This window comes from Arctopsyche grandis, chromosome 8, assembly GCF_051622035.1.
Source record: "Arctopsyche grandis isolate Sample6627 chromosome 8, ASM5162203v2, whole genome shotgun sequence".
Taxonomy (NCBI): Eukaryota; Metazoa; Arthropoda; class Insecta; order Trichoptera; family Hydropsychidae; genus Arctopsyche; species Arctopsyche grandis.
This window is the reverse complement of record NC_135362.1, coordinates 3135564-3149419: the sequence shown is the minus strand read 5'-3', so window position 1 is coordinate 3149419 and position 13856 is coordinate 3135564. Positions and strand designations below refer to the sequence as shown.

Genomic DNA, 13856 nt, shown 5'->3' with positions numbered 1-13856 from the left:
TACATATTCAGCTGCTTTGAAATTGGAGACTTGTGAATGTATGACGCATTTTTTTTTTTAAATCAAAAGGATAAAGTTTCGTGTTGGTCATTCGAGCATTCGTATCATGCTATTGGTCGACTTCCAATCGACTTGAACCAATCGCTCGCGTCACACATCAGCTCTATATTTATCGTTATTGTCACTCGATATACATATATACGTATACCTTTTTTTTTCACTAGTCCGAACGCATTTTGAATATAAAATGAGACCCGATCGACACAAAAAAAGAATAAAAAAACCAACAAAATGGAGACCGCCGACGATGACTAGCCACTTCTTGCAGTAATGTTATTTGGTTTTTTTAGATGGTTATATTAGTTATTCATTCGGTTCTCTCCTACCGCTCGTGGCGCCAATTCGTCCGAATTGATTTTACACGGATTATATTCCCACGTATGTAGAATCAAAAATGGCGCCCGGGGGATTTTTTTGATTTAATATCATTTGAAAAAAGGTTTCGTTCATTCATTCCGATTCGTATTGCTCACTAATTGCTGACGAAAGGTTGACGACGACTGGTCGAAGCTGTACCCACACTTGCCAAGCGTACGAAAGCAGTTATTTTATTTCGATTTCATTTCGTCTAAAACCAATAATTATTTGTGAAAAATTACCGCGTAGAAATAATCTACCGTATGTATCTAAACTTTGTTGTTGTTTTTTTGTCTTCTTATTATTGTACGTTTGCCCAAAGGCCGTGTAGTCAATAGAATATAACGCGTACGGTTAACTACTTACTGTTTGTCTACCAGTCACTGTTATTATTTGACCTCGTATCGGTTTTTTTTTGCTTCTTTGTCGTGTTGTGCTCTAAAATTTGGCACTACTTTTGAACTAAAGAAAAAAATATACTCGAAAATGATCCATTTTTGACAGCACTCATATAACATATAGGTATATATGACTTGCTTAGCTTTTGGAGTTTTTTTTCAAATAAAAAAATTGCAAGCATTTACAATTTCAATTTTAATGCTTACAAACCTTTTATAAAAGCACTTGAAAATAATGAATCTACTGTACTATTAAATACAGCTTGCATTTGAAACATAAACTCGATGTATCTACATACATATATACATATGTATGCTAATACAACGGATAAGAATTGAGCAAGTTTCAAAAATGCATTTAAAATTTAAAACAATATTAAGATTACTGTCCCAGTCTCAATAAGGTTTGGTTATGTTAGGTTGGGCTATTGGCTACTTCGGAAAATTTTCTAGCCATGTGTTAATGGAAACGTCTGAAGGAACTGTCTTGCTATCATATTAAATGATATTACATTTAGATTTATTGTCAAAAATTATATAGAAATGTCTCTTCTGACCAAAGTGATGATGTTTTTGTATGAGTTTTCGTCACTTGCGTGACTTGAATAGCCCCGAAACTATCAAATACATACATATGTAACTTTAATTTTTATTGTTTTTATTTTATTTTATTTTTTTGGGTATATTGTGAATGTGTGTAAAATAAAATTAAATATATTTATATATAATATATTTTATATGTAGGTATATATGTATGTATGTTTATATAAAATAGTTATTTATATATTATATGGCCACAGTATCATATTGGGGTAACCTGTGAAGACATTGTGGTATATTTTTATTAAACTAAAAATATTTACTTTATACGTAGTATAAAAAATTGAAATTTTGTGATCGTGAGAAAATTTGACCTTGAAATTTTAACTAAATTGTTATCAAAATCAGTTTATCATAGATTTCAATATATAAACGTGTGTATTTTGAAGGCAATTCAAACATCGCTAAGCCTATCATATCTACTGAAATTTTAAAATGCAAGTTTTAATTTCATTTATTTAAGTCGACCTTTTTTATATTTATATGGATTAAATCACATATCTTCTGAGCTGTTCAATGCATTGAGAAACTTTTCCACACGTAATGAAGTATAACGAATTTTTCAAGTATTGGCGCTGAAAGCTTTGTTGGCGCCTTATAGCTTTTTTTTTTCATTTACCATTTGACTCAATTCAAAACTTTTGAACACAACTTAATTCCAATACAACTGAACCACATTTACAAATTAAATCGTCGACATGAAAACAAGCAGAGGGTTAAATATCCACGGTATTCCTCAGCGATCGTTTCGCCGCCTATGATTTGTTGTCGGCCGCGTTCGGGGGAGACTTAGCCCCACTGGCACTCGCCAGTCCAATTCGAATGGTGTGGAATAAATCCACAAGACGTACACATTTATACGTACACCAATAACAATGAGGCCCTGTATAATAAATAAGTGTGGAATTTATCGTCTTTCCCCCGCCCACGCCCGCCGCAGAGCGGTGCGTTACGCCGTAATAACAGCGCACGTCTTCGAGGCGTTCCGTTTTATTCGCGCATTGATGTATGGCTATAGATCGAGATAATATATAGGTTGAATACACACACACACACACACACACCCGAAAAGTTATATATTTTAGCATTTTCCCAATATAATAATTGAGAAAAGTGCGAACGGATGCTGGCGGGTCGAATGCGCGTCGTCGCGCGTTAACACTTCTGCGACCGGGCCCCGGTTTGATTGACCGGCACTGATGTGCCTCTCATTCTTCGTCTTCATAGTCAATTACCTCATGTGTAAATAAACAATTTTGTACATCCATTTCGTCGGATCAGATAAAGGCAAGCGCGCGCGCGCACACACGAGTTATGCTAAAATAATTTGAACGATGAAGATATGTACCTGCACAGGTAGGTACATACACACATACCTACGCTAGTTTTCGATAATTAAACGAAACGCTCGGATAACATCTAAACTTTTTGATAGGAGTTCGCACCGAGACTTTCGAGTGTATCTAAAGACGGCTTAAAAGCTCTCATTAGATTCGCCAGGCTTTTTCGGTCGACCATTCTCGTGTGAAAATTGGGTTAGACGCGCTAATAAAAGAAAGTCATATTGTAAATATGCATTCTGTATTACACTTGTCAATTTAAAACATGTTACTATATAAACAGTGTAAAAAGTTTTATTAACTATATTATAAATAACATTTTTAATTAGAACAGAATCATTGAGTACATTTTGAAATGCTTACTTTATGCATTTACGTTTTAGTATACTCATATAATTAATCAAAATGACGATTTAAATTCAAGAAAAGGTTATCGAAAAGGGCTTGCGTGTCCCATTTGGCAAAAACTTAATTTCCATTATGTACGTAAAGCCTTGAAAATTGTAAAATTTAAATTAAAGTAATAAATATTGGAAAACAATCAACAAACAACAGATCAAATATAAATCAAATTGGCACTGATAACAAAGCAGATTGTACATATAATAATTACATATATGGATGACTTAACAATTAATTATATAGGTATACGCATACGTATTAAAAAGTAAAACAATTAGATATATTTTAATTTATATAACACAATATATAGAAATAAAAAAACTATATCTATACATATTTTTGTTATAAAATATAATCTGACTACATCTAATGTTTATTTTTTATTAAAATTCATATCAAAATAAATTGATATCTATGCATAAAATAACTTTTCATAGCTTGCACTTTGAATCGCTGGCTGAACGAAAACTGCATACTCGCTAGCAACAAATCGCGTTATCTATCAATATTTCGCACGCCATTCAAAAATTGATTTAAATCATCAAATAAACAACAACAATCATCATCATCATCATCAATATAAACAACAATAATAAGCAGATCGCCTTGCCGACACGGCGCGTCCGGTTTTTCTCGCGATAGATTCGCGTCGATAAACAGTAGTAGTGTATGGCAGTCGTCGCACAATCATCGCCGTCATCATCACGCCACGCTGTTATTATTATTTATATACATATATTGTACGTTTTCGTGCAATCGGATGCTTACAACGAAATTGGTTTAATGATTGCTTATCTGCGGCTGAGTCTATGCCCGGTGAACTGACCGATCCGGTCGCCCGGTTCGCTCGATTTCGCCGATAAGAAAATCACGGACGATCTGATGATGTTGATGATGACACGGAACCGGTTCGTTCCGATGTTCCGAGTTTCTAGCCACTTCCGCGTCACACATTCGAGGTGCCATACCTGCTCGTGCCATTCATAAAATCACATTTGTGTACATATGTACCTACATAAGTTCTAAACTTTCAAATTCCGTTCTATTGATTGGGAATAAAACTTTATAAAATTATTCGATATAATCCTGCGATCAATTAAAAAAACAACACGTAAAGAATCTGAAAGTCTTTTCTGTCAAAAGATAATTCGTTTTAATCGAAATACATGTAACTTGAATTGAGAGATCAAGGCTTCGAGATAAATTTGAATAACGAAAAATATCTGCTCTAGATAGAGCATATATTTTGAGTTATAATTTAATATTTCATCAGATTATAGATATGTAGATACACATGTTTAATATAATATAATACGGATAATAATGGGGATGTTGAATTTTATAATTCAATAAATTTATTATATAGATAATATTCAGCATTTGAAATGGCCTGTCGTTCAAAAATAATCTAAGACTAAAATATGCTTTCGATATCAAATATAATATTAGATTTGTAAAATTATAGGGAAGAAGTTCGGAATTTTCGTATCAATATGATTTTGAATGAAATATATAAAGAAAAAAAAAACACACATTAAATTTTACATAATTACCGTTCTTTTTAACACACAAAGAATTAAATTATCATCATATAATTTATATAAATATGAATTCGTCTCACAGTTGAAGGCTCAGTTGGAGTCGGTATCTGATTATAATTTAAATAAATTTGCTTACCCGATCATTTAATGCAATGTAAATAATCTGTCGAAGTTTCGTGTTAGTTTAATAGGAACATTTAGACCTACATATATCGAGACGCCCTTAGTTATCTAAAGAAAATGGATATCCATTCTTTAATTGGAGTCGGAGTCGTCGTAGTTAAAATCAAGCAAATCGGACTCTGACTTCGCCCTTAAATCACATTACTAACTAAGAGTGACTCACCAATATCCAATGTACATACATATGTAGATTTGAGACACAATGTTTCTATTTTTATCTTATTTTCAAGCTAAATGCCTACATTTTATGTATTAATATATAATAAAATACAAAATATTAAAAGAAAAAAAAGTAGATGATTTACATCACCTCACTTTATATATGTACGTCAATCTGTATTGGTAGTCTTCAGATGTCCAAAAATGAACTAAATGGGGAAAAATTAAATTTTACAATTTTAACTTTTCAAAATCGATATTGGAGCTTGAATTGTATTGTGGGAAAATTTCAGAATAGGAGTCGTGATTTTTTCAATAACTCCAAAATCCTGTTTGTTGCCTTAGCCTTTTCCACTCTGGCTTTTTTTCCTTAAACCAACCAGCAGCCCTGGTAAAAATGTACAGTCATTCACCATCTACTGCTGGATGAAAACCTCTCCAAAACGCTTCCGCTCGTCTCTGTTTTGCCCAACTCTCATCCATCTCACCCCCCACATTCTCTTAATTTCGTCTACCCGTCATCCTTTTCTTCTTCTCTTTACCCCTTTGCATTGTCTCGGGTATTATTCTAGCACTTATTTTGTCCACTTTTCGTCCATTCTCCATTACTATTTCAATCTCCTTCCTCTATCCAATATGTTCAATACCCTAGTAATACTTCTCACCCACGTATTCCGTTTCCTGTCTTTCCTCGTTATGCCGAGCATACAACGTTCCATACTTTTTAGAGTGCAATGAGATAAAAATAAGATTTTTGGTTCGTTTGCTCTGGGACATAATACCTGATCATTCGTGTGACAACTATCGATGAAATTTATTTAGGGAAAACTTCGCTTAAAAATATTTGCTTTATTGCACTTAAACAAAATCTACGTAAATTTTGAGGCATTCGTGATGAATGTTGGTTTGAATTGAGCTTTCGAGGCCGGAAACGGACTTTTCCGAGCGCGATGGAATCGAGTCGTACATTTTCTCGAGTTCTTTCTTAATTCAATTCACCGAACGTATTTTTTTCTTGAAATTCAAATGCCATTTTGTGTATAGGTGGCCGTGTGATCCCGCTATGGAGGGCCTCGGGCAGAAAACCGAAACTCAGAAACCGGCCACCTTCAGTATTTCGGGCGGGGATAATGTAATAAAATATACATTATGTATGTTGTACAAAAACACGCACACACGCTCGAGAGACATTGTGTGTGGCGTGCGGTGTAAAATCGAGAGAGATATACCTATATTTGAATATTCAAAAGTTACACGGGAAAAAAATTGTACAAAAGTGTATTTTTCACCCCCGGGCGTAACACGGTTGGAGCCAACGCGACGCGCATCTCAAACTTTCCGTTTGTTTTTTCGTGTAGTTTCAATTCGGGTGGAGGTGGCGTGTGTGGAAAGTTTGATGTTTCTCACTATGGTCGTTTTCGAGAGAAATTGCCTCGTAGTTTTATAGGGTCAAAGATAAAGTCGGGTGTGCGACGTATCTGTTCTGTACAATCGACGAGACGGCTTCGCATCCGCTTTATTATTAATTATATTGGTGTTTCAGCGAACCTGTGACGCTTCTTAAACTTTCAAATGGATTATATTTTAAATTTTGAACGAAAAGTTTCGATAAAATTCGATTTAAATGGGGAAAAAGTTGATGAAATGCGTACCGGAATACTGTACGATTCGCGTTTCGGTATGTATGCATGTATTTTTGTAAGAGTGCAAAGCTCAAATCAGTATACATTGAGTAGTATGTAAGTAAATCTGCGGAATCTAGCGTTGTAAGGTTTAGCTAAACACAAAAGCTAATGTACACACTTACTAGTCAGTGCATACTGATTTGAGATTTGACTCTCTTACTGTCACATACATATATGTGTAAATTTTAAATTATATTCAATCAGATAGTGGTAACAAATATAGGGTAGGTATAGGGAGACAATTCGTGAGGAACCGTTCTACAATTAAATTACATAAATTAGCAAATCTCACCAGCATCACTGTAGAAATACTCCAAATCACACAACGTATGATTCTTTTTAATTTTAATTTTAACCAGGGCTCGAACTCGGGACCTCTAAGTTACTAGCAAGATATGCCAATCACGGAAGATTAAAATAAATTATTTCTCTATATAAATATTTTAAAATGTACATATAATAATATGTTTTTACAATGAATAATGGCTCAGGAGCGCAACCATTTACGTACAGTTATAAACAAGAGGATTTTTGCGGTTATCTTTGATTTAAAATTGACAACAAACTACCTACTGCTTCACTTCTTAATTATAAATTTAATTTAAAAAACAAAATTTTCATGAAATCACAACCGTTAAAATCAAGCCTCGAATCCGTCGATACGTTAAAAATATTCATTTAAGCTTATTCGCGTATTGCAGCCAAACCCGCGGCATACCGCGAAGAAGAGAGATAAAGAGATTGAAGAGATGTTCGATAATTTGTGGCTATGTAGAGAATCGCTGTGGCAAAGTGGCTATTGGTGAGCATTTCGGTAGCTCTCTCAAGCCACTTATTAATTCACTACGGTCTGTAATTTATACATCGTGTATGGCAGCCACACTCATACACGCGTATACAGACGCATACAAATACACACTCGCATGCGTCGTGTTCGCCAAAGAAAAATTCGACACGGCTACCAACCGACCGACCTTTCGAACACATGTGTAGATATGTTCGATTTGACTTTGGTATGTGTGTATTTTGTGTTGCATCGAAACAAAATGGCGTCTAACGAGAAAAAAATGCTAAGCAAGTCACTCGTTTGATAAAAAATAGATACACATACATATATGTGACATTTTTAAGCGACAAAATGGCGACCGAATTTCGTATCACGAGCATTGAATTATATTTATTTTTTTAGTATGATAATAATGTATATTAATAGAATCAAATTACATATAATTAATATATAACATATATATCATAATCATATATCTTTATTCTTTACTTTTTAATTTGTTTTCCTTATATTTATCTTTTTCATTTTTGTAAAAATCTATTATTGGACTCGGATGTTACATATATTATTTATTTACTTTTTGTTTTTTTTTATACCTATCTCTGTACATCCTGTCTGTTGATTTTTCAATTAATAAATTAAAATAAAAAAATAAAATAAAATAATTTTATTTAATAATATACACCATTTTTTCAACTTAACTACTGTTTTTATTTGTACCAAAATGTGTCCTTAACTGCATATTCATGGCTTGGTGCACATATATTTTATGTCCATTTTTGAATTTGTATCGAATTTTAATTTTGTAGAAACTATAATAATTCAGGACATACAATACCAATGCACCAATGGACATACAATATTTGTGCATCCTGACATACAATATTCAAATGAATTTGAATGTTGTATGTCCTATCTGGACATACAATATTCAAAAATGGACATACAATATTTGTGCACCAAGCCATCGATATATATCTACATACATACATACATATGTAGATATGAATATCAGTAAGGAGCATGAATCCTTCAACCAGATTTTCCCAATCTTTTTCTACGACGGAAAACTAAAAAAATGTTGTAATAAAAAGTTCTAAGTTCTAAGCAAAAAACATTTATTTTTAAGTTTTTTCTTAGCCAAATGTTATTCCACGCGAGCTTCGGCCTACCACGTTTTCTTGGGTGTTTGGCCATTTCTAGCACTCGAGTGTCATCGAATTATTAGTCAAGTATTTATTTATTTTAAAATTTAATGACATGAAATAGTTTAACATGTTTGGGTCACTGGTCGACGCTGTGCTCTACGGAAAACAGTTTGAGATGCCTGCCTTAGACAATACATGGAATCTAATGTAATGTTAGAAAAAAAAGTAGTTAAAAAGAAAGAAGAGGGAGGGGAGGTAAAGATACAAAGACTTTCCGTCAAATTTGACTGCAAATTATGAAACGGTATTTATAATATAATTCAGACTGCATAGTTTCTTCGAAAATGTTCAATGTATAAACGTTTTCCTTGTAATAAGGAAAATAATTCCTCGTAAATAAAACTTGTTAGTTCCTCCCCCTTCTTTTCTCTTCGTACATATTAAATAATTTTTAATTAAATATATAAATTTTATAATATGCAATGTGTAGTCGAATAGTTTAATATTTTAATAAAAAAAAATTATAAAAAAGATGAAAGTATTATAAAAAATATTTATCAAATATGTCTGAAAATGATATATCAACATTTTTTTCGCAATCTATCGATCGCTAATGACATCGATAGCGTTGACGCAACCAATCGAATTTATCACCATCGCATATATCACGTCGAATATGTACAATTCGAACGTCCCACACGCAACTTTATATAAAATAATACCTAGGTACATAATAATAAAATAAAATTTAAATAATGCCAATAAAAAAATAGGTGAAGAGTAGCACATACATACATACATACATACATACGAGTTCATTAATTAAAGAACGCGTCGAGTTCACAATGGCGCCGCCGTTGTACGCCATCATTGTGTGTGATAAATATATATCAAATCAAATTAACAAAAGGTGAGTAGAACTAATCTGTAATGTCGGTATGCTCTTTGTGGAACAGGTGTTAAATATAAAAGACACACAAAAGTCTCCCGCGGCGGGATTCGAACCCGCGACCTAACGGTACACCAACGTAGAGTCGATCAGCCGACTACCGGGCATTACACGGGTGCGCAAAAGTCACACACCTGAAAAAAAACGAAATAAAAGTCGCCAAAATCCGAAAGGAATCAACGATTTTGGATAAATTTCACACGTGACACAGATTAGCCGTGCGACCGCAAACGCAATATAGCGGTGAGTTAACTTACGTACATATACGAGTGGAAAGGTTTAGTCGTAATTGGATAAAATTAATATTGAACTCTAATTGAATTTCGCTAGATTGAATGGGGTGCGTCAAGTGATGCAAATTATAAGCATCGTTGGAAATGAAATAAAAAGGGGCTGTTATTGGTGTTTATGACTGATTCAACCAACCAAGTCAACCCTTTGTACTCTACATCAGACTGATTGAAATTTGCATTGACATATTGAAGACATGTACCTAACATATGTTCATATGTTTATACATCTTATTTTTTATTAAATTTTGAATGACATAGGTATTAGTACTATAAATATGACAATTTTCAAGTACTTTTCAATAATTTGATTGAATTTGTCAAATTTTGAAATAGGCGCTTATTATATTAAGCTCCAGAATTGTATTCATAATACTTTTTTAATTCAAAAGTAGAACGATACCATTGAATAAATCGTTGTAAAATTTTTACTTAAAAGTAACAGTTTCAAAATTACGTACATTATTCAATTTGAAGGTCGAATTTTAAAATTTCTTTTAAAGGATTCAAAATTTTTTTTTAAAAATTAGGCAAATAAATTGTCGTGTGTATTATACATACATATATACTTTTAGAGATATACATATTGAATTCCCAGCCTCAATTCACATCCAAAAATTAAATTATGAATGGTGTATGAAATTTTTGGCCGCGCTATGCACATGTCTATGCGATTCAGAAGCACTTCGGAACAGAAGGCCGAAACAAAAAACCGAAAGAAACAAAAAAAAAATGACTGTCTGACAGGCGAGTCCAATCGGTGGATATGTCTTAGAGGTAATTGCATGGAGAGAGAGATCGCATTGACTTAGGAAAATGATTAATGATCCTCGGATCATTCTCGGAGGGATAGATAGATAGATAGATGGATGAAAAAACGCATTAATAGACGACGGTGAATGCACTGAGAGATTGATAAAAACGCGATAGACTCGTGTGAAAAGTCGTCGCGAGTGAAATGGTATGGATTTGAGTCTGACCTGGGTTTGGGTAAGTCCTAGGCTGGCTGCAAGCTCTGCTCTCTCGGGTAATGCCAGGTACTGTGTCCTCTGAAAGCGTCTGTTCAGCTGTTGCAATTGTAGTGAACTGTAGATTGTGCGTGGTTTTCTCATTTTCTTCCCTTTTCCGTTCACCCTTAACGAGCTTTCGTCGCCTAAACTGCATTTTTCTGCAAAAAAAGTACAAAAAGAACATGTGAATTTTACTGCAAGTTTTTGATGTTGATTATATAAGTAACTATGTATAATATATTATGATTATATAAGTAACTATGTATAATATATTATGATTATATAAGTAACTATGTGTGTGCAAAAAAATAAAATGGATGAAAATTTAATAATTGAGTACATATTTACTTTTGAATTTTAAATTATCAAATGAAAAATATTATACAAAAATAAAAAAAATAAATGTAAACTACGAGTAAGCATAGTTGATTCGTTTTATTTCAATTATAAAAATTATGATAAAATAATAATAATAAAATATATTCTCTAAAGTGTGTGTATGAAGTGAAAAAAAGCAAATCAAATTTATTGGTTTGGGTATGATAATTTTTTGACGTAAATACAGTCTGTTTCACAACATTTTTTATTCAAAATCAGAATGGATAAGGTTACAGTGGAAATATATTTATTTGGTCAGTAACTTCGTTTAATAGAAGCTCAATGCTCGACTATTTTCTGTTTTGTCAAACAATACTATAGGTAATACAGTCTGTTTCACAACATTTTTTATTCAAAATCAGAATGGAAAAGGCTAAAGAGCATATATACGAGGTCTGTATTTATTTAGTCAGTAACTTCGTTTGATTTCATCAGTAAATAGATGCTCACTGCTCGACTATTTTCTGTTTGACAAAATATACTTATAAACATGAAGCGATTTGATGACTGTTCATTATTTTATATACAGTAGGTACACTATTATTAAAAAAAAAATCGTAAAAGTTACTGACATATATTGAAAAAACTGACCGTATAATTTGTCGCACTTTTGTAACAATTATTTTCTTAAAAAATGTTCTCAATGAAATATCTTATTAATTAAACCGAAAATGTTGGATATGTTTATAAAATTAATACAGTTTTTTTTTCGAAATATATTATGTAAGTACAGAATGTGTCGAAAATGAAAAGATACAACTTTCATATAAAAATTTCTTCATTACTTTTTATAAATTTAAACCCAAATTAGAACACTTGAAATAACTTTCGCGTTTACAGCTATGATTTGGATAAAAAAATCAATCAACACTAAAAGCTTTATTTAGACTTGTACAACTAGGATGATTTTATATAGTATTAAGACCTTTTTTTAACACATATACATACATATGTACATACATGTTCGTACATATTAACCCCATCCTGGCTACTTGATATTGGGAAGCACCGGTCGCCGTCCGTCAAACTTTAATAATATTCAAACGATCATTATAAATTATTATTATTAAATTATGTACACCTACGCAACAAAAGTAGGTACCAACAAAATGCAAATCGACGAATCGAGCGTATTTGAATTTTTAATTTAAAACCAAAACACACGGATGCATTTCACACATACGAAAGCTTGGGTGTAGAAGCGGAGATAAGGATCTGGCCCCGGTTAACGTAGGCGACGCTAAACGAGACCTAGCAGAGACGCTCGTCATTATCATCATCATCATCATCATCACAACGTTTTGTTCGACATTAACACGCGGGGAAGGGGGGACATTTTTCGTCGGAAGGACGAGCAAGTCGCTCGCGGCGCGGAGATTCTATCTCGGAAAAAATTAAACCCGAATATGAAGCCAATAAAATTGAGATAAAAACTTCATTGTAATAAAAATCGAATTTTTTAAGTTTCGTATGCGAGGTGTTTTTTTTTTCAATTTTTATGTATTTTTTTTCTATATACATATATGTATATATTTCTACGTTTATTTTTTTCGTGTCGGTTTCGTGCGGGCTCGCTATTGTGTTCAGGGCGGGGTCGCGGTAACGTTCTAAGGGCCCACATACACAAACGCTCACACGTAAATTTGTATATATATATATATATATATATATATATATATATATATATATATATATATATATCATCATCATTTTCATCGCTCGAGTGTCCTTTGTTTAATTTTCAATGCAAATTTCTACAAAACTCTCATACAGTCACTATTCATGACGAACGCAGCCCGATGAGTCAACATTCAGATCAGATTAAACTTAATTAATATTAATTAAGTGTGTATGCAAATACTAAATAAATAAAATTTATTAAAATATTTAAATGAAAAATCATTTAATTTTTCTAAAACATCAAAAAATTGTATGAAAGCTCGAAAATTTCCGCTCACATTCTAAATGTAACATTATATATCACACGATTATATGTTTCATCAAAAAAATTGGCTTAATTTCTAAATGTATTTCACTGATTAAATCGTATCAAAAATGACTTAAATTGTTTATTATTATATTTTCATTTTTAATGATTCCTTCTTTTGTTTGATATTTAATTACCGAATATGATAAACTTATACTATTATCATCATCATCATCATTTACAACCATTCGCCATCCAATGCTGGACGAAGACCTCTCCAACACGCTTCAATTCCTCTCTGATTCGGCAACTCTCATCAATCTCATCCCACACATGATACTTATTTCATATAATTATCTCCTCTGTGGTCTTCCTTAAACTCTTTTACATTCTCTCTGGTAACATTTGAGCACTTCTTTTATCCATCTATCGTCTGTTATTCTACATACATACCTACGTGACTCACCCATTGCCATTTGAATCTCTTTATTCGCTCCATTAAATCAACTACCCTTACCATACATTATTTAATATAAAGTCATGTAAAAGACTATAATTGGATCAATTTAATTTATATTTGCATGTTCGTCGTATAGTAAACTGTTTACTTATTGCATTAAAATCGTTTGATATGAATGTATT

At 32.5% G+C, this 13856-nt stretch overlaps 1 protein-coding gene across 2 annotated transcripts in view; it reads right to left on the bottom strand.

The window, feature by feature from the left end:
- Positions 1 to 13856, bottom strand: part of LOC143915320 (homeotic protein distal-less-like) — a 111275-nt gene that overhangs the window by 53923 nt on the left and 43496 nt on the right. For both annotated transcript variants that reach the window (XM_077435894.1, XM_077435895.1), the window contains exon 3: positions 10880 to 11067. In XM_077435894.1, coding sequence (XP_077292020.1) covers positions 10880 to 11067 — 188 coding nt within the window. The remainder of the gene's footprint in view (positions 1 to 10879; positions 11068 to 13856) is intronic.